General features: G+C 42.9%; 1 protein-coding gene across 1 annotated transcript in view; it reads left to right on the top strand.

Moving 5' to 3' along the window:
• Positions 1-23055, top strand: part of LOC119739303 (formin-F-like) — an 88962-nt gene that overhangs the window by 11783 nt on the left and 54124 nt on the right. Inside the window, exon 2 of the mRNA XM_038214188.1 lies at positions 10837-10989. Within this exon, the coding sequence (XP_038070116.1) occupies positions 10837-10989 (153 nt within the window). The remainder of the gene's footprint in view (positions 1-10836; positions 10990-23055) is intronic.

The following is a 23055-nucleotide window of genomic DNA, read 5'->3' as shown; positions in this document are numbered from 1 at the left end:
AGGTTTGAGCTTCAACCCATGTTGCCTGAGGCGGGAGAACACAAGCTCTAATCGCCGTAGATGCTCTTCGAAGGTCACCGAGTAGACAATGAGATCATCTAGATATATGAGTAAGCTCTCAAATGCCTGGTCGCCGAAACACCGTTGCATGATCCGTTGGAACGTGGCCGGACTGTTACAAAGACCAAAAGGAAGCCGAGTAAATTCCCACAAGCCAAACGGTGTAACGAATGCAGACTTCTCTTTGTCTTCTTCCGCCATGGCGACTGATAATACCCAGACGTAAGGTCTAGCACACTAAAGTATCGAGCTTCACCCAAAGCCTGTAGGGACTCATCTATGCGCGGTAATGGAAATGACGACTTTGCAGTGACCGCATTTAGTTTTCGGTAGTCCACGCACATCCTGATGGATTTATCCTTCTTTCTCACCACCACTATGGGTTAGGCCCATGGACTGCTGCTTTCCCTTATCACCTTGGCATCAAGCAACTCCTGGATATGCTGACGGACTTCCTTATACTGGGAGGGAGGCAAAGACCGATACCGCTGCCGAATGGGGGCAGTGTTACCAGTGTCGATTGTGTGTTGTACTACGTCGCAGAATCCCAAGTTCATGGCATGCCTCGAGAAGACATCATCATACTTCTGCAGCAGGTTATCAAGCTTTTCTCTTTCTTCGTCTGACAGCTTTTTCCCAACCTTCACACCCTGAGTGGCAGATGGGTCATCTTCAAGTGAAGCTGCTGTCACAGCCGCAGAAGAAAGAACCCCGGTTGCACCTCTCTCATTGAGTACCTTAGTCAGGTCTTGGCAGCATGGCTCTACATCGTCAATTGGATACAGCGTACCCAAGCATCCATGCGGCGGAAGCTGAATCTCATGCTCTGTCTCATTGGTTATGACCACAGAGAACTTCCCATCCACAACACGGACAAGAGACCTCTCTCTGCTGACCGAAGAAGGGAGATTCCAAGTGAGATCGGGTTCAAGAACTGCTGTGTATCCTTCAGGACCTGGCTTGGCAGAAGCCTTGAAGATAGATGCTGTCCTAGCAGGAATCATGCAATCCCCACTTCTTGGTAGGTAAGCTTGACTTATGGGCCCTTCACATGTGTCGAACTTCAACTTCCTCTTTGTCACCCGCATCGCAGCCTCCCAAGCATGTTTGAACTCACTGGATCCTGGAACTGTGTGTTTACTCAGGGGAAGGGTACTCAATTGCGGCCAGCAATTCTTCAGAACATTCATGCCAACTATACCCGGGGACGTTCCAAAAGTTGGGCTCGACTGTGCTTCTCTTATTACCAGGATGAGCCAGGAGTCACACCGAGTACCTCGAGATCCACCTCGATAAGTCCAAGGTACGGAATGTTTGCCCCGTTGGCGGAGAAGAGCTGGAAGTACTCTGGTATGTTCTTTAGTTTATAGCCACACCCCTTGAAGTGGCAGTTGTAGCAATTTTCAGTTATAGTGGTTACCATTGATCCAGTGTCTATCAAGCAAGACACTACGGTCTCCCCTATCTTGACACCCACAGAGTAACAGTCACTTACTGCCTTGGTGGAGAAGGGTGTTGAGCCAGTTGATTCCCCTCCAACTGCCTGGCTCCTAACCGTGGAGGGGGGTAGTTTTCCGCAGGCGAGCATTGCTGAAGAGTAGTAGCAGGGTCCAGATGGGCAGAAGTAGCACCTCTGGCAGCCTGTTGCTTGGGATGGTTATCTCGATGGTGGGAACTCTCTCGTGGCCATGGACAATCCCTGATTAAATGTCCTGGGTCCTGACAGTTGTAACACCGTCGCAGTGGGGTCTCCTGTCTAGGCATTGGTGCATTGCGGGGCCAAGTTGAGGGAGTGAGCTACGGCGGGAACAGTTGACGGGTAGTAAATGATGGTGATGGGGCTAGGACTACTACAGGAAGCAGGGGTGCTGATGGATTTGGGATGAGGAAGGAAGAGAGTCAGGAGGCGGTATAATTCTGAACTGTCCCTTGAATTTCCCTCCACTATAGGTTCTGAGTTGGCAGATTTTGTAGGACGCAACCATGCGGTGACGGAAGATTTCGGGAATCACCATAAAGGAAGAAAAGATTAAAAAAACCACTTATTAAATAATTATTCAATAAAATTTATGTGGACATTTATGTCCCCCAGTTCCACTACAAACCGTGAGAGCACTCTAGAATTATACCCTGATGTTTCCACTGAAAATATTATAAGATTGTTAACCTGAATTAAAATTGTTAACAGTCCACTGGGTTGTATACGAGAAACATGTCATTAATTTCCCAGATACACAAATGCAGCAAATTCACAGAGACTTTGCAGAAACTAAATTACAGTCAAGTCCCAATAAAATTAGTTACATGAATATTTAACAGATTCCACCTAAACTTTCTGATTAATGGTCCATAACACAGTACATAAATTCCTGTTCAATTAGTGACCTCCTACTTGTGCAAGTCAACATATGAGCAGATTATTCAAACACAAGAGGGCGCTATTCAACATCCACATGGGTGCAAATTTCACAGTAAGTTTTCACCAGAATAAGGCTTAATTTGTGGCAAAAACAACTACACTTGTACATGCACTTAAGCTAATAGTCACTCCTTATGTTTATCCAGAATATTACATCCAGGGGTAAAGATCAAGAGGAGATTTATGCCCCACGTTATCCAGCTTGGCACAACGCCCACAAGTATACATCGATAAACGAAATCAACATATCTTCGTTTCTTAAAATTAATTTCTTTTACACAATGTCAATAACTCTACTTCTTTATGTCTCAAACTCCAATGCTTATTAAATCAGACAAGCAATGTTAAAAGATACATCAATGGCAGGAAACACGATAAAAATGTACCTGAGTTGGCAGATTTTGTAGGACGCAACCATGCGGTGACGGAAGATTTCGGGAATACCACCACCGCATGGTGGCACCCCACTCATCCACCGACCGCAGTTTCTCCGAGAGCCACACCACACTGGTACTCCGCGTTGTCGGTAAAATTGAAGAAAAGGCTCCAAGTTACCCAAAATAAATTAGTCCGGTTTATCTTAAACAAGGATTCCAGATCACATATTGGTCAAACTGAACTATACAAGCTGAGCATGATAAGTGTCAATGACCATGTTACACAACTCAAGCTGAATCATGTTTATGAAATTTTTCATGAAATGGCACCACACTTCCTCTGTCATCAATTTAGGAAGAATTATTCTACCAAAGGCAGTTCCACCAATTTTGTTGCTCCAAGAATAAAAGGGCAAGAGTGCAATACATTTTTTTATACTGGAATTCATGAATGGAATTTACTTCCCAACAATCATCCTCAATTTAAAAGAGCAGTGAAAGAACGTCTCTCTTCTCAGTCATTTTTTTTAAGCATCTGAGTTTTTAATGATCATTTTTTAATGATCATTCTTTGCTTTAACCTGTGTAATTTTTTTTTAAAGTTTTTATAATGTACTTGTATGTTTTTGTGTATGTGCTTTTAAGGACCCTGATGGAAATAAGCCGTCCTATAAACCGTTTTTGGGTTATCCTTGCCTTTGTATTTCCTACGTTCATTTTTGTATGTACCACTGTACGTTTGTTTGCATTTGCCAAAATAAATAAATAAACAAATAAATAAATAAGGTACTTGTCTGACGTCACAGGACAAGTCTGGGCGAGCAAAGGTAGGGGGGAAATACACGGACTAAGGGTATAATAAAAAAAAAAAACCTGCAAAGTGGTGTTGTGGTAACTGGAGGTTTTACCCTAAGGTACCCCACAAAACCCTGTTAAACCTCGTAAAACCTTGAGGTAAACCTTGAGTTACCACCTGTTTAAATCTGCATTCTCCCCTAACGGGCAAGTTAAGACGTGATAACAGAGTCAGTGTGTGACGTAAGAATGAAATAGTATTTACGATGTACCAAAACAATTTGCTTATGTTTGAGTAATTTAACCAGAAAGGGTATGGTAAGGTGTAGCTTTCTATTCCCACGGACACGTCCGAGTATGTACGATTCACCAATAACTCACACCTAAAACCATAAATATCCTATGGCTACAAAATAACATGTAATATTCTCTCGATTAAACATCCCTACATTCAACTGACAATTGTATAGCACAGTGATATGTCAGACTACCAAGTATACTCAACTACCAAAATACATGACTCTGACTTAAAATCACATTGCAATATGAGCTATAACTGTGGCTGGAAACAGCGAGTCAATATTTACCTAATTCAAATACATAGTTTGCAAATATAAACTGTTTCTTACCTCCATATCATCTATGCCTTGCAAATGAGGTGGCATCTCTGGTATCACTTGTGGCTCATAGGATGGCAAAGCAAGTGCTTCATCTTCCATTTGCTTAATAAGGTCGATCTGGAGAAAATTGGTAGTAATCCTCTTCGTGCTGAGCCATGATGACAACACTGACCTTTCAAATTACACGTCAGTGACCAATTTTGTTTTCGTGTTTAATGTTAGACCCACGCTACCAAGTATTTTATTTGATACAACCGTTTTATGTATGAAGTGCCCGCACTAACCGTGGGAATTGAATCCCCTCATCTTAACCATACTTATTAAATATTCATAAATACCTCAGACAGTTTAGCTATTCCTATTGGTCGAGAGCCCGTCACGTGACCGGTCTTAAACGGATGATAAAGACATGGCTAGCTGGTCTTAAACACTTTTCCAGTGTCACAATAAAATGTGGACTCCTAAAAATCCAGTGCCTCTTACCGTTTCATTGGTTGAACGTTCACAATCCTCACGTGGGCATGCACAACACTACAAGCGAGTCAGAATTTTATAGTTCTAAATTCAAAACGCAACGCCCCAGGTGCGTTCTGCATGACATCGCGCAGAACATGTTACGCGCGCGTCAATCTCCATAAAAGGGTTGTTTACATCTTACTCGCCAGCTGAACACTCCATTATTTTGCTAGAGGGATGTTTCAAAAAGCATGAAGTGAACTTGTTGAACAAAATCGGGATTTTTTGAACGAATTATTTGATATTTTTTTACGGATAAGGTATTTATGAATGGGAATAAATATGTGCTCGGTCGGTATTTATCACTCTGTTTAATACCGCTTAGAGTCTGGGTGCTGATAATTACCCTCGCCTCCGGCTCGGGTAATTATCAGCACCCAGACTCTAAGCGGTATTAAACGAGTGATAAAAACCTCCGGAGCACACATTTATTCCCTTAATAAATTCCCCCCCCCCCCCACCAACTGTAATAAGAAAATCCATTGATACAAATAATAATTTAGTAGATTACAATTGAATGAAGACACTAACGTTGAATTACGATTTAAATAATTAAATTTAAACAGACAGCATTTCTGATTTTGTTTTCTCTTCAATTCATTTATTTATTCATGTCTTTAGTCAAAGTTAAAAGTGTACCCACCACCTATGACAATACCGATACTAATGATGTCTCTATTAATTTTTAGCTATTAAAAAAGTGAAGGTATTAAACATTAGAAACTATTAATTCAGTGACAGTAAACATTTAGAACAGTGGGTTCAGAGTACTACAGGTTAATTCAAATATCACTCTATGATTACTGGCAGGCAGACGAATGACAGCCAAAAACAAACGCTCCCACTTTTATTCACCCAATCCACTCATATCCACAACAATCCTTGACCGCTTTTTAATCGACCAATCAGAACACAACAAACGTTTCGGGTTTTAAGTTACCCGAAGCATCCTCTTTTATTACCTGTGAGGCATGATGAGTATTACTTTTCTTTAGTTTTATTCATTATATTCCTTCTCCACTACAGTAGTTGTACCCATGTACCAAAATGTGATTTATTCTATGGGCAAGTCAGATTCCCTTTTTTTCAGCAAAGTTCATTGAACTTTGTGCTATCGTAACAATTTGGTTTCCCGGTATTTGGTTTCAACCTCATCTATAGCACCACTAAAAGATACTTTCTACCAAGTTTTAATAAAATCTGTGATATATAGTGCCTTGACTCATGGATCTGACATCATAATGACATCACAAGTCATGCGACGTCATCTTTAAGTGCATTATTCAATGGTGTACCTGTGTACCCAGAAAATTACAATGCCAATTGGGTTGTGACTTTGTATATACATGTACCGGGTTGTGTTATATGAAGAGCAAAGTGACATCATGAGGACACCATATGATGTGTTTTTTATTGATTTTCGGAATGTAGGTAGGCCGGGATGTGTTATAGGTAAAAATGGAGGTGACGTCGTCATGACGTCATCGTGTGATTTTATATCAATTTTTGAATTTTTGAAGATAATCACGATATCTCTCGTACCCAACATGCTAAATTTAAAATTGTTTTTGCATTAGGTCTGTTAGTTAATAGTTACATGCACAACATTTTTTGAAATTTGTGACATCACGATCAGGCGCGGATCCAGACGGGGGCACACCCGGCCCGTGCCCCCCCTTTTCGCAACTGTTTTTTTTTTTTTTTTTACGAGTCGTCTTAGGGCTGGCGGGCATTAAATACATTCCTTTGTGAACATGGCTGTCTTTTTCGTTTTTGAGGAGTCATTATGGCGGGCGGACGGGCGGTTATCAAATCAATCGCTTTGAACATAACTATCATACATAATTATAAACAAAAATATACAATGTATAAGTTTTGAAGGTAGCCTGTCAATCATTGTCTCAAAATTTATTTCAAAGCAAGAATATATTTTTATAAGACACTTTTATTTCCCAGCTGGAATTGGGGGCACATTTAATACAGCACTTGCATTTAATGCTTCATGTCAAAATGTATTCCAAAATATATTCTAGAGTAGAACATGTACCGGTACACAAAATAATGTAGGCCATGTGGGTTTTTTTAAATAAATGAAGAATAAAATCGTCATCCCCTTTTTTATTTTCACCGACCTCAGAGAGAGATTTACGTCTGGTTCTCTAAATATTTTTTTAAAAGCAAAATGATTAAAAAAACCTAGCCCGTTAAAGTTTGCACTCTAATTGAATTCTTTTGTAGATTCCAGGGGAAATTTAATACGAATTATGCTCGGTTTTTCCTTATTTTTAAATGAATATATCAGGATTAACAGCATCCCTCAAATAATAGCGTCAAAATATATTCCAAAATATATTCTAGAGTAAAACATTTTCACAAAATAATGTAGGCCATGCGTTTAATTTTTTAAATACACGAAGAATGAATCGTCATCCCTTTTATATTGTCCCGGCCTCAGATAGAGAGAGACATCAAATAAATAGGGGTTATTTTAATACGATTTAGTATGTCTTGTTCTCTCGATTTATTTTTAAAGTAAAACGATTTCAAACACCCTAGCCCATTAAGTTCTGAACTCTCAGTTAATTCTTTTGTAGATTCCAGGGGAAATTTTAATACGAATTATGCTTAGTTTTTCCTAATTTTAAAAGGAATACGAATAAGATCATCAACAGCCCTTTGACTTCAAACTTAATTTCAAAATGTATTCCGAAATAATTATATTCTAGAGTACCATTTACAAGAATAATGTAGGCCATGCAGTTTTATTTTTTTAAATAAGCGAAGAATAAAATCGTACTACGAAAAAAAAAGACATCGGGAGCCCTACATTTAATGAATTATTTGGACTTGGAATATCATTCGCCAATCGTTTATCTATGTGCATGTAAGCCTACACAACGCGGAGGTGAAATTTCACGTTCAATTCAGTTTCCCACATTTTTCGCATAAAGTTTTCCCCTGTCTCTGAGGAAAAAATTCCCAAATAAAATGTCAGCTCCGAAAAGCCTTTCCAGAGAATGATTGATAGCCGCATTGTTCAAATTGATACAATGCCACTCTTGTTCGTTACAAAGCATATACATTTGGGCTCAGCTGTAGGCCACCGAACTTTAAGGCCTTTGAGAACTTGCCGTCAGTAATTGGAAGATTCTTAAATGATAAACAGTGATGATAGTATCTCAGCCAATGAAATGAGCCGGTCCCCGGCAAATAAATATGCCATTGGTTGCTTTCATCACGGACCGTCTGCTTTCATGAATATGACTTCCTTCCACGCGCAACTGGAGTGATTAGCTATCTGAGCCACAGGTGCATGGCTGCATGCCCGTCACATTCCAACTTGGTTGCTGGGAAATACTGTTGCTAGGCGGCTCCCCTGTGATGCCTGGGACTGCCGGTTGCGTAGCCAGAAATCTTTTATGTGACTATTTTGAAACCTTGTATGTGAAAGCGGCAGCTCAGGAATGCTGCCGCTTTCGGGAAATTTGTGCTGGCAAAGTTTTTTATATTTTGGAAATTGGAATTTGGATGCAGTTTGCATTTCCGTTAAATAAAAGCTGGGTTTTTTTTGTTTTATTTTTAACAAAATCGGAGTCCCCCCCCCCCCCAAATACAAATAAACGATTTTCCTCAGGCCTTGACATTTCTTGAAGTGATTCGACAACACTTGCAGAATGCAGACGATTCATTTCGTCTTAAATTATTTAGCCTGCAGACTTCAAAAGTACATGGAAAAAATGGTGGTTAAAGTGTATGCAAGTGTATATACAAATTAAGTATAAAATGACCGCAGTTACCACACATTATACTGGGACTCAAAAGTGAAGCCAATCACATCCGCGCGAGCTCGATTTACACCATAAACAAACCCACCCACCCACACACCCACACACACACACACACAAACGGGATGATAATGGAGAAATACGAATTGAACTAAAATCACCAATTACATTACATGGTAAAAGAAAGAAAATACCAGGAGAGGGGCAAAACGAAAAGGATATTATGAATGATGATGGAAGCAAAAAAAAACCCAAAAAAATGAAACGACAATAACATCAACCAAAATGGGGTGGGGTGGGGGTAGGGGCTGCTTGGGGCCAAGGGCGGATCCGGGGGGGACCAAAGGGGGCCATGCCCCCCCCCCCAAACGAAAGCAAGTTGTTTTTTTTATATGACATCGCAAAAAAGGCAAGCAATGAGTACACCACCATCTTTTCCTCAAAAAAACATTGGCTAAAGTGGTCAGAAATTGCCTCAGATCGCACCACAGAGCATCTAGAATCCAAAAAAATTTCGGGGCCCTTAAGCGGGCCCCGAACCCCACGCCGTAATATTTTGACCCACTTTTTTGGACGACCAAATTTGTTTTTGCCCCCCCCCCCCCCCCGAAAAAATTGTGTTCTGGATCCGCACTTGCTTGGGGCAGGCTGTCCCCTAATGCAATTCAATTTATTTCAATTTTCTTTGTTTGCAAGGCAAATTTCTGGGTAGAAATGTATGTTTTAATAGTAAACATGACTTTTTTTGGCTCGCTCGCTCCGCTCGCTCGCAAAATAACACATTTCATTTTTTTTTCACCCGGGGCTGTTATCAGCACCTGCTAATTTTGGGGTTCATTTTCAGCTAACATCAACAGTGACTTTAAATTCTATATTTGATAGAAAAAAAAGTATTATTAAAATTAAAAAATAAACATTGTGAATTTTGCTCTTAATGGCTTAAAATACTCATGATGTAGGAGAGAACATCTAAAATCATAGAGCTTCCAGTGCCCTCAACCCCGCCCGCAAGGGATTTCGCGCTTCAGTCTCGTTATGTGTGCAACGCGCACAAAGTTTTTGTGCCCCCCCTTTTTGAAAATCCTGGATCCGCCCCTGATCACGATGACATCATCAAAAATGCGATTTTTCAAAACTCATATAAGAGTAAGTCCGATTGTCTTGAAACTTGTTGTGTAGGTATGTACTGTTACTAATATAAAAGAATCCCAAAGTGACGTCATGATGACGTCGTCGGTTGATTTTTTATGATTTTCTAAAATTTAGATTTTTATTCTACTTCCAAATGTTAAACTTCAGTTCATCTGTTTGACTTTAAACTTGGTACAAACCAAGACTACAAAGAAAACATGTGCACTGACAAGTGTTGTTAAGATAACGTCATCGCAGGGCATGTGACATCATCATGAAAGTACACTTTTCAAATTCTCGTATTGAGAAAACTGTTGGTCCCATTGGGTCCCACAATTCAGTAGGAACGTAGTCTATACACGAATTGTAGAGTGAGACTTGAAGGTTTGCAGGGTGGAAAGATCAATAAGTGAGAGGTTTCCACATGGTGTTACCGCAAACCTCTCATGCATTGTAGAGGCAAATTTACCAAGAGGCATGATTAACACCATCAATGTGATTTTATATAAGATTTAAATTTAAACAAACTCCATATTTGTAACCAGTCGATGTTGTATTTCTGATAAACACTGCTGCTAGTGAAAAGCAAACAGCACCCTCTTGTGGCTTAAAAAACTGTTTGCCTTTTCGGTCAGGTTCCCGTATTTTTCTTTGTTCTTCTCATTCTTTGAACAACTGGGAATTTGTGAAATAATGGAAACATCATCTGTCAGACCTGAGCATAATATAGGAACATCAGATCTGATTTTGCTTTTTACGGGAATTGATGTATTAATCCAGGGTCTTAATTTGTGTTATAAGGTAGAAAAAGCATTGACCCTTCTTCCCGGTTGAAACCGGAAGTGCCTTAATTTTTGCAATTGGTGAAAGATGTGAACTTGCTTTCAACCATGCGAGTCTGTGGAAAGGGAGGCTTTTCAAAAATCTGACGAGTGACACCAAGTATTATTCGAGCGCACTCAGGTGGCAGGTGATCACAGGTCTTGCGATGTAATCTTAAAAGTGCATTTTTTTAATAATATATCTAAAGAACCACTGTTCTGTTGTAAACAGACATAGATCTCTAGTTCTATAATTACATGTATTATATTCCTGCTATGTCTAATTGAGGATTACTTGTTTTATATGTTCAGACAATTGACAGGGTCCATGATGCCTGCAAGTTGCTTTGCTCCAGTGAGAAATTTGTGTCTGTCCTGGAGCACGTTCTTGCCATTGGAAATTTCATCAACAGTGGGTCAGCTCAAGGGGTTTCCATGGGCTTCAGACTGATTTCGTTGCCAAAGGTGAGACACGATTATCATCATCATCTATCATCCATCATTAGATGTCATTATTAAACACGGGGAAAGAACAATGACCTACCAGTCAGACATAATGGTGCTGAGCCAATGCCTATTTTATAGCACACTCGTTCTGCTGGTTGTACAGCACGGTTTATGTAGTACAACACAAACAATTTGCAGTGCTGGGGCGTATTTTCGCGACCGTGACCAGCAACATATGTTTATGACGTCAATTAATAAACAGAAACATGTTTACACATGTGCCCAAACACTGAACCGAAAACAGTGTAAAAAAGTTGTAAACAAACATGGCAGAGGGTGTAAATGGGATGGCAATTGTAACCGGGGCGAGCGATATTTTAATTTAAATGGCTCACTCTCCTCCCAACCGAGTGGTTCCACTAATTTAAAATAATTTGGGTGGAGCAAAGTTTTTTGTTTGTCTCAACAATATCAAAATATTTTATTTACAACACAATATGAGACAATATATATATACAAATTATCAGGTGTTTACAATTAAATGATAGTATATAAGAACTTTGGGTATATAAAACGACAGTCAAAAGGGAAAATATATAGGCTGAACTGTCACTCCAAGGATAGGATCACTTGGGATGATCTACGTTCATGTCTTCTCCGTGCTCGATGTTAAAATCGATGTAGAAGCAGCAAAATATTGCAAAATGCAATGCCGGCAACGCCGGATATAAAATTATATTGCTGCTATCGTGGAGCCGCACCCAAAACTTGCAGAAAAAGTGGAGTGTGCAATGCTCGCTACAAATGCTGGTCGCAAAGCAGGGGCAGAACCAGCCAGATAGATGTCAACCCAAAGCAGAGTTGGAACGGAATCAACAATATTTTGGACCTAGTCCTACAAGAAAACTATATGAAACGCCAGGAATGCCAGCTATCCAACTTGAACAAAGCGCGTGGAATGTTAAACTCGCCTGCTCGCTACGCCCATCGCATAGTTGAAAAAGTAGCGGGCAAAATTCTAGGTGGCGCGTGCTGTGCTAAAAAAGTTTAGTTCGCCGCAAGAGGACGCTAGGCAAAAAGACGATCGATCATAACGCAATGCTCGTGGCTGACAAAGTGACATACAAGTAATTTACTTAAAGGAAACATGCAGTCCAAAATTTTCATAACATATTTTATTTTATATATACATTCATTTATGTCCAATGAAATCGTCTTCTATCACAATTCACAGTGCTCGATACATCTCTGTAGAGCTATAAACATGCAATAAATTCAGAATATTCTCTTTCTGGACAGACTGTTTCGTACCATAAGGCACTCATCAGCAGAATGACGAAAAATAGAATACAAGTAGCATCTTACCTTATTTCGAATCAAGCGCGCGCACGCGTTACGTCATTGAAGTTAGTACGCGTTTACGTCACTGAAGTAAGAACACATCTGTCTCGATGCCTGCACTTGGAGACGATTTCGCTTCTCTTATTCAGTGTACCTAGATCTGGCCTACATATGATTATGTACTTCTCTGCTATACACAAATTGCATCTCTTGTTTAGGTTAGAGTATGGCAGTGCTTTCAGAACTATGTCCCATTTGATTTCATAGTCTTTCCCTTCGTCCTTTAAGTCCCATATATGTTTACTTAGCTCTGTTTGCGCCCTCTTGCTCTCGGATCTGAATGACTGCTTGTGGTTCGCCAGTCTCGCCTTGAAGGTTGTGGACGTCAGCCCGACGTATGCCTCCTTCCTGCCTTCGCTCGTGACGGTGGCCTGGTACACTATGTTCTTGCTGAGGCACTCCCCGTTCAGCGGGCATTCGGCATTGCGGGGACAACTGCATGTTCTACCACCGACGTCGTCCTCCTGTTTTACCTTCCGTTTGTTGATTGACTGGATCGTTGCCTTCATGTTCGGCATGCAGCTGTACGATAACTTTACTGTGTTCCGGTTGAGCACTTTGTGAAGCTTATGTTCCTTGGGGAAGCATTTGTCTATTATCTGAAGGAATTTCTTTCCAATGTTGGTACGTACGTTCTTGTTGTATGGCGGGTTGTACCATGTCACCTCCCTTTTTCTAGTCCTTTTCCTGGTGTTATTGCCCGGTGTGTACGTCAGTCGATACTTGTGCCCGCTTTTTTGCAGAGCCTCCTGGTAGGCCGGGGCAGCTTTCTCGAATGCCTCCTTGCTCGACGAGATGTTGGAGAGTCGCTTGTTGATTCCCTCTGGTATCTGTTTGATGACGGCGGGTGGATGGTTTGACTGGACATGTACATAGAGAGGTACATTACCTGGTTTCATGTATGGCTTGTACCCTCCCGTTCGCAGGTCTAATGTGATGTCAAGGAAGTTTACTGTTGCCTTGTTCGTATTTATGTCTTCGAAGACATAAATACGATTAGGAATGATGATAAGCTTACCGTCAAGGCTGATAAGACTACAAATTATTACAAGATGGAAAAAGATGACTATGTAAATCTTGTCCGGGCGAATGTCACCAAAACATACAAGAAAACCGAGCAAAAGGAAGTAGCGGAAATCAATCGCGAAGCGAAAAGAATTGCTAAAAGTCTTGGACTGGGCGACCGCATAGATAAATTGGCCGAGAGGGAAGTCTTCATTACTTTGAAGGACCACAAGGACAACTTCGATAACAAACCATCATGTCGACTAATCAGCCCAACCAAATCAGAGATAGGACATATAAGTAAAGTGATCCTCGACAGAATCGTCGGTAAAGTCATAAGCGCGACAGGATTCAACCTGTGGAAAAGCACGGACGCCGTACTGGACTGGTATAAGAAAATCCCAAACAAGCAAGAATCGAGCTTCATAAATTTCGACATTGTGGAGTTCTACCCCTCGATAACGGAAAAGCTTCTCCTGAAGGCCCTAGGGTTCGCGGAAAACTACGAGAACATTAGCAGCAAGGAGAAAGATATCATCATCCACGCAAAACAGACAGTGGTATTCAACGACCAGGTACCGTGGAAAAAGCGTAATGCAGACAGCAAATTCGATGTCACGATGGGCAGTTTCGACGGCGCGGAGTCATGCGAGCTGGTCGTAGCATATCTGCTGTCGATCTTGAAACCAAAGTACGGAAATAGAGTGGGACTATACAGGGACGACGGTCTGGCAGTATTCAAGGAGACCCCCAAGAAAATAGAAAACATCAAGAAGGAAATATGCCAAGTATTCCGGGAAAATGACTTAAAGGTAACGATCGAAGCCAACAAGGCAACAGTAAACTTCCTTGACATCACATTAGACCTGCGAACGGGAGGGTACAAGCCATACATGAAACCAGGTAATGTACCTCTCTATGTACATGTCCAGTCAAACCATCCACCCGCCGTCATCAAACAGATACCAGAGGGAATCAACAAGCGACTCTCCAACATCTCGTCGAGCAAGGAGGCATTCGAGAAAGCTGCCCCGGCCTACCAGGAGGCTCTGCAAAAAAGCGGGCACAAGTATCGACTGACGTACACACCGGGCAATAACACCAGGAAAAGGACTAGAAAAAGGGAGGTGACATGGTACAACCCGCCATACAACAAGAACGTACGTACCAACATTGGAAAGAAATTCCTTCAGATAATAGACAAATGCTTCCCCAAGGAACATAAGCTTCACAAAGTGCTCAACCGGAACACAGTAAAGTTATCGTACAGCTGCATGCCGAACATGAAGGCAACGATCCAGTCAATCAACAAACGGAAGGTAAAACAGGAGGACGACGTCGGTGGTAGAACATGCAGTTGTCCCCGCAATGCCGAATGCCCGCTGAACGGGGAGTGCCTCAGCAAGAACATAGTGTACCAGGCCACCGTCACGAGCGAAGGCAGGAAGGAGGCATACGTCGGGCTGACGTCCACAACCTTCAAGGCGAGACTGGCGAACCACAAGCAGTCATTCAGATCCGAGAGCAAGAGGGCGCAAACAGAGCTAAGTAAACATATATGGGACTTAAAGGACGAAGGGAAAGACTATGAAATCAAATGGGACATAGTTCTGAAAGCACTGCCATACTCTAACGTAAACAAGAGATGCAATTTGTGTATAGCAGAGAAGTACATAATCATATGTAGGCCAGATCTAGGTACACTGAATAAGAGAAGCGAAATCGTCTCCAAGTGCAGGCATCGAGACAGATGTGTTCTTACTTCAGTGACGTAAATGCGTACTAACTTCAATGACGTAACGCGTGCGCGCGCTTGATTCGAAATAAGGTAAGATGCTACTTGTATTCTATTTTTCGTCATTCTGCTGATGAGTGCCTTATGGTACGAAACAGTCTGTCCAGAAAGAGAATATTCTGAATTTATTGCATGTACATTCATTTATGTGTATTAAATGTGAATTAAAAGCAGAACTGGTTCTGGTGTACGTTTAGTGTGGTAATTTGCCGTCCAAAATTGAACCCCCCCGTTTTGATTTTCGCGGCAACTCCAAATGAGGGCGCTGTTCATGACGTAAACAAAGGCAGAGAAATCCAGGGCCCGTAAATGACGTCTGGGTACAAGACGGATTAGCGAAGCTACTGTGCTGTGTGTATGTGCAGCCGCCACGTACCCGTACGTGGCATTATATGCACACGTACGAACACACAGACGTGCCACAGTGCCACCGTTGTCGAATGAACACAACGACGACCGTCATGACCGTGAAAGTTCCGAAGACTCTTCCTCTTCTTCCCTTAGCGAATCCGATGAAAATGGTACAGATTCGTCCGATTCGAATCAGAGTTCTAATGATTCAGACACTGACTCGATGTTTTTTTAGGGGCATGCCCAAGTTGCTGTACAGACCAGCATCAAAGCACGACGGCTCAAAGTGCAGCGAGGGCCGCGAACTCACTCACGAGGGCCGCTCAGAGGGCCGCGAACTCACTGGGCCCGGACCACTTTGCTCTGGTATTTACCTTCACTTTGGCTCTCCAAATGCTCCGATATTTCGGATTTACTGGAAACAAATGAAGGCTTACTCCATCCTTGGTAGTTTTGCTACACCCAGCAGCCACACACCTTGTCGGCATGGCTGAAAATTGGGTGTTATTTCTCCTCGATTCCGAACGAAACACCAGAAAAACTTTCAGTGCCGCAATGTATATGTACATGTATTATGATGCACGCCGCAATGCCGGTGCCCCCCGCAGCGCGGCAAGTCTCTGCCTTGATTTGCGTCATACCCCTCGCGAAGTTTTATGTTAATGAAGCTTCCCTTTGTGGGGCTGAGTAGTTTGACCAAACATGTTCACAAATTATTTTCCCCCATTTATCCCAGAAAATAAACACCGCCATACACAAAATATTGTTAAGAACATCATCCTTTATTGATTTAAGCCAAAAAAATGCAATCAAAATTTTATTTCATGTTCCCTTTAAGTTATGACATGTGATGCATGATGGAGTAGGGAAACTGTCGGGTAAAAGTGTTAACGAAAACCCGACCTGGTTACACTCACCCCCTAATTTAAAAAAAAAAAGAAGTTTTGTAAAAGGGAATTTTATAGTAACTAACAGTTAACAGTTTGTTCATTCGCCAGATACCGAATTGATTTGGGCAAGCTGGCATCAAGTCATGGGGCTATTACAGGTCCAAAAGAAAAATATCAAACACATAATGGACTCCCACTGGTCCCGTACATGTACGTCAATTACCATTTGGCTCCCAGGCCAATCAATTACCATTTGGCTCCCAGGCCAACCATTAATGAATGGGTATGCATGGCCCAGTCCACATCTGTGGGGGACAGCCGTGGTTGCGCTATGGAAATACAGCACATCCGACCCCTGGGGTACGTAAGGGGGAGTGGCTGCCCCTTACAAAATTCAAATCACATTGTATTACTAAATATCAATAACATACCCATAAAAACTAATGATACATGTACATGTAAAATCATGTGTGTATGTGTATTAGGCATGGGCTGTCTTCGAATCCTGTTAAAGACGCTACTTTAAAACCTGCAAGAATAGGCAGGAGCTGGGGTGGTGGTGGGTAAATTTATCCAGCTTGCACAAAAAGCTGTGACAGAATGAGACACACACACACATGTGCATTTTCCCTCCTACACTAGCACTGTGTTCCACAGCTGTGTCCTGATTGGTCCAACCCTGGCCCAGTGGTCTAGCATGATTGGTTAAAACCCTTGGCTGTGATTGCTCCAAACCACGCATAATTAGTGCCAGGATCCTTCTCAGAATCCCTGCTTTTGCAGAAATATAATATATAACTATAGGCCTATATCACTCACGTCCATCCTAAGTAAGCTGTGTGAACATGTGGTTCACAGTGCTATCATCAACCATCTGACTGACCACAAGATCATAACTGATGCGCAACATGGGTTCAGAAAGAGGTGCTCTTGCGACACCCAACTTATACTAACCATAGATGATCAGGCTAAAGGAATAACAAAGTGAAAGAGCAGACCGTCTTGATACTGTTGGACTTTAGTATAGCCTTTGATAAGGTTTCCCATAGATTTCTCCTGCACATGATTGAGCACTATGGTGTGCGTGGAACAAGTCTCCAGTGGGTCAAGAATTTCCTCAGCCAGCGCACTCAGCAAGTACTGGTAGACGGGAAAGTCAGCACACAAGCTAACGTATCATCTGGAGTGTCCTAGGACCGCTGCTCTTTTTGGCGTTCATCAATGACCTCCCTGACAGCGTGAAGAGCTCCAAAACAAGATTATATGCGGACGACTGTGTGCTGTACAAGAGAATTTCATCACCTCAGGATGCTTCTCTACTTCAGGAAGACCTGGATGCATTACAGAAATGGGAAGAGACGTGGCTGATGGAGTTTCATCTATCAAAGTGTCGGGTAGTGAGCATCACAAACAAGCGCAAACCAACATCTGCAACCTACACAATCCATGGCACGACCCTCGAAGTTTGGCTGGCAGCTCGGATGATTCAACTGTTATGAACAACGTCTGGCAGCATTTGGTCAAGTTAGCTGACTATTGCTGGCGGAGCTGGGTATTTTGGGATCCCACTCCAGTTTCATTGCCCCAAGTCTAGTGATGAACAGCACTAGACTTTGGACTGGTATTGGATGATCTTCATGGTAGACAACAATGGCAGTCCCGACTCTAAGTTGAGCTACTGTTCATCTCTCCTTGGGGAAGAAATGGTATTTATCATCTCGTCTGGCCTCTTAAATGAGCACCCCAGTCGGCATCGTCAGTCAGTAAGAGCTACGGCAGAAAGTAGCTAAACTGAAGCCTTGCATCACCACACTCCAAGAAACCTTTCTGTCGAGTACTTGTCCTGATGGCGAATGTAGTATAACAGGCTACACACTTCATAGAAATGACAGGTCTACCTTTGGAGGTGGTGTCGCCGCATACATCAAGGATGATCTCCCCTGTCGTCGTAGATCTGATCTTGAGTGCAAGTGCCATGAGATACTATGGCTTGAGTACCACGCACGGCATCAGCATATCTTTGTCTCGTCTGTGTACCACCCCCCATCAGCTGATGATACCTTATATGAGTGTATCTACAATTCAATTACAAAAGTCCAAGAAAGTGAGGTGCAATCTTCCTTCATCATTACAGGGGATTTCAATGCGCACCACAAGGAATTCCTTCAAAGTTCATCACCTACTGATAGACATGGAGAGCAGCTTCTGGAGTTCTGTGTTACAGCGGTCTAAGCCAAGTTGTACAAGGAGCCACCCATGAAAGCGGGAATGTCCTTGATGTAGTACTGACTGACTTACCTGAGAATATCATCACCAGGATTGATTGCCCTATTGGCTCTCTGTACTAGGGTGTGGTTGACCGATGACTTGATGCTGGGGTGATGAAACGACCGCTGGTGGAGATAGCGGTCGGTGTGGGTTGGTTTCCTGTAGACGCTATGTCCCAGGGTGCCATCTGGATTCCTGGAGATCTTGACGTCCAGGAAAGGAATGGTGCCGTGCTGTTCTTGTTCCATGGTGCAGCTGATGCTGGTGTGTTGCTTGTTGAGGTACTGGAGGAAGTCTTGGAGTGTGTCCGGGCCATGGGGCCACACTACGAAGGTGTCATCAACATAGCGTAGCCACAGGCTCGGCCGAAGATCCGCTGTGAGGAGGGAGGAAGACTCGAACTCCTCCATGAAGATGTAGTTTGCAGGCCTCGCCTGTGAGGACAGTGGTGAAGAGTGAGACGATGTCAAAACTGACAAGCAAGTCAGTGGGTTGGACAGTGAGGTTTTCTGGTGATGCTGACAAACTGGGAAGAGTTGGACACATGGTGTGGTGTGTGACCCACCAAGGGTCTGAGGATTTTGGCTAAGTGTTGGGCTGTGTTGTAGGTGGGGGAACCTCGAGAGGCAACTATGGGGCGCAGAGGGATCTCAGGTTTGTGAATCTTCGGTTGACCAAAGAACCTGGGACAGATCGAACTGGAGGGTCTGAGTCGTCTGTAGAAGGGGATGGATAATGCATCTGCTCGATGCAAGAGGAGAAGTTGGCTGGCAACTCGCTTCACGATGGCGGGGATGGGGTTCTTGGGGAGTGGGCGGTATGAACCAGAAGAAAGTATGTCTTTTACCTTGTTGCTGTAGTCCTGCCTGTCCATGACGAGGGTGGCGTTGCCCTTGTCCGCTGTGAGGATGTGGATGGAGTTGTCTCGGCAAAGGTCACTGACAGCGAACCGCTCTGTTTTGGTCAGATTAGGTTTAGCTGGGTGAGCCTTGCAGAGGACTTCATTCATCTTGATGCGGACGTCGTTGGCTGCTGTCTTGGTGAGGTGTCTGAGGGCTGGCTCCGTCGACTGGATGATGCTCTCGATGGGTACGGACCTTGGAGGAACAGCAAAGTTCATGCCAAGGGACAGAACTTTCGTTTCTGTACTGTTCAGCTGTCGGCTGCTGAGGTTGACTACAGTATGCTTGGTGAAGGTGTCTTGACTACGGAGATGAGGTGGATGGCGCCAGGATATAGGAGATCCAGATGGCAGGTTACGCGGGCGAGAAGACTGACGCCAGGATATAGGAGATCCAGTTGGCGGGCTATGTAGGCGAGATGGACGACGCCAGAATATAGGAGATCCAGTTGGTGGGCTACGGTTACGGTGGAAATCATCACTTAACTTAAATCATTCATCCAGTGTACTGACTCTCTTTGTGAAAAATCGGCCAATAACTGATGATAAAGCTAAAGCTGAAATGCTTAATCAAACTTTTATAGGTAAACAGCTCAACCCAGTAAATGAAACGACTCCTAGCTTGCACTCTTCAACAAACGTCGAACTCAACAACATCACTTTCTCAACCAAAGTCATACTAAAGGAGCTCCGTAACCTAGACACTAATAAGGCTAGCAGTCTGGACAATTAACATCTCTCAAATTGTGCTCAAATTTGCAGCTCCCGAACTAGCTGTTTCCCTGACTTGTTTGTTTCGCAAATCTCTTGACAGCGGCACTGTTCCATCTGCCTGGAAGTTTGCAAATGTAACATCTGTTCCCAAAGCTGGCTCATCAAGTGACCCTAAAAACTATAGGCCGATAGCACTCCTTCCAGTTGTCTCCAAGGTCATGGAAAGAGTCTTAAATCATGCTCTTCTCACACACTGTTGTGCAAACAACCTATTACCCAATCTGCAGTTTGGCTTTCTCCCCAAAAGATCTACAAATGACGCTCTTCTTCTTATCATGCAACAAATTCAGGATAACCTCGATAAAGGGTATGAGTCTCGCCTCATCGCACTTGATTTGTCTGCAGCATTTGATCAGGTGTGGCACACTGGACTTCTTGCTAAATTAAAGAACTGTGGCATCACTGGCAACCTGCTCTGCTGCTTCAAGTCATACCTAAGCAACAGATTTCAGCAGGTAACAGTTGGAGGTCAAACTTCACGCAAATCACCCATTACGTCTGGAGTACCCAAGGGCAGTGTGCTGGGTCCTACTCTTTTCCTCATCTTCACCAGTGACATCACTGAAAACCTTGAAAACACTATGTTAAGCAATGCAGATGACTGCACACTATTCTCCACAATCACATCTCCAGGGCAGAGAACACAATGTGCAGCTTTACTTCAACGAGATCTGAACAAGCTAGCATCATGGGCAGAGAACTGGAAACTTAAGTTCAATGCATCTAAAACCCAGTCGATCATCATTTCACGATCAAGATCTACAGACCCACACTACCCTCAACTAAATTTTCTTGGGCAGCCACTGCACAATGTGGACTCAATCAAAATTTTGGGAGTCACATTGGATGCTAAACTCTCCTGGACTCAACATATTAGCAACCTGGCCCTAGCCTCTAGTAGAAAACTAGGGATGATGCGGAAAGCAAAATGGAATAACCTGGAGAGCAGAACTGCTACCATCTACAAATCCTTCATTAGACCTAAATTGGAATATTGCAGTCCAATCTGGGGTACGGCAGCAAAATCAAAACTGGGGATCCTTGACAGACTTCAAAAGAAAGCCATAGCTTCCATTCCACCAACTCTTCATGCAGAACTACAATCCTGGCCAAATCTCGCTGGGCCCCCAACCCGCCAGCCCCCGCTCAATGTTGTCTCTCATTGAGCGGTGTGAGCTCCATCCCCAGAAGAGAACAACATTGACCGGGGGAGCGGGGGAGTTGGTGACCGTTGGAGGCTAAGGTTATTTCCAAGTGTCCCAATCATTTTGGCCGGGATTGTCTGAATGTACAATAGCCTTGATATTGGATTTGGATATTGCGCGTAGTACGCGCTCAAATAATAATACACACACGCGCGCGCTGGTGGTCAATGCACACGATTCACCATGACGGTGCACCATGTCATTTTGACCGATATTTTTACAAAATACAGATTGTGTTCGACGTGAAAGCCGTATTAGGATACACAAACAACGTATCATCTTCTTCAATTTGTTTTTAATCCCTTATTTGGACGCAAAATCCATCCAAACCATAGTGTAACCACGGTTCACCACTGTAAATTATATAATAAGCAGAGTCACTCAATTCCTTTATATCATTTGGTTTGGATGGATCACCGATGGATTTTTCGGCAAATTAACGGAATGAGTGAATACAAACAAATTGACAAGGATTGTATATTGTTTGTGTATCATAATGAGCCTTTCAAGTTAAACACAAACTGTATTTTGTACAGTTGTTGGCCAAAATGGCATGGTGAACCGTCATGGCGAACTGTTACGATGCACGCAACAATAAAGTTGTGATTTTAAAGAATTGGAACATTTGTATTTTTTATTTCCATTTTTGTATTACTATCAATCATTATTATCTGGCCTAAATATGTGTTCTTTCATTCAACCTTCAGCCGCCATTTCATATTTTGGAAACAAAACTCAAGAAAACTGCTCCCCAAACGGCATGTCATGCATATTTTGGTAAATGAAAAAATTCAGACAATCCTGGCCAAATCTCGCTGGGCCCCCAACCCCCCAGCCCCCGCTCAATGTTGTCTCTCATTGCACGGTGTGGGCTCCATCCCCAGAAGAAAACAACATTGACCGGGGGAGCGGGGGAGTTGGTGACCGTTGGAGGCTAAGGTTATTTCCAAGTGTCCCAACCATTTTGGCCGGGATTGTAGGTATTCAGTCTCTAAGTCATCGTAGGCAAGTTGCTGGTCTAACAGTCTTCAGGACAATGCAGTGCTCTCCTCTGCCTCATCCTCTGGACAGACTCAAACTACCTCCACTCACAGCACGCCGTTCTACCAGGCAGTCATCTGCATCCCATCAACATACAGTCCATATAAGACCAATTGTAGAGTACGCCTAGCCATGCGCTACAGAATCTGCTATGATCTGGTAGACATCAGTTGGAACCAACATCTCTCTCGCTTTTGGACTCCCTACTTCAGCTCTCAAGTATACTCATCCTCCTTCCCTCGTACCAGCAAGGAATGGAACTCCCTTAAGAAGGATCCTAGTGACTTTGCAACACTCAATGCCTTCAAGGTGGCATGGAGGGAAGCCACCATCTAACATGTAGACATTTAACTTTTTAACCGCACTTCACTGTATATATATCATGCACAAGATTTTTGTTTGTCTGCGTACATATTATGACTGGGCGCGCATCCAACCTGCTGTGCGTTTATC

Source organism: Patiria miniata, unplaced genomic scaffold, assembly GCF_015706575.1.
Source record: "Patiria miniata isolate m_02_andy unplaced genomic scaffold, ASM1570657v1 HiC_scaffold_30, whole genome shotgun sequence".
NCBI lineage: Eukaryota > Metazoa > Echinodermata > Asteroidea > Valvatida > Asterinidae > Patiria > Patiria miniata.
Note: the sequence above shows the minus strand (reverse complement) of the source record. Positions and strands in the feature narration are given on the sequence as shown.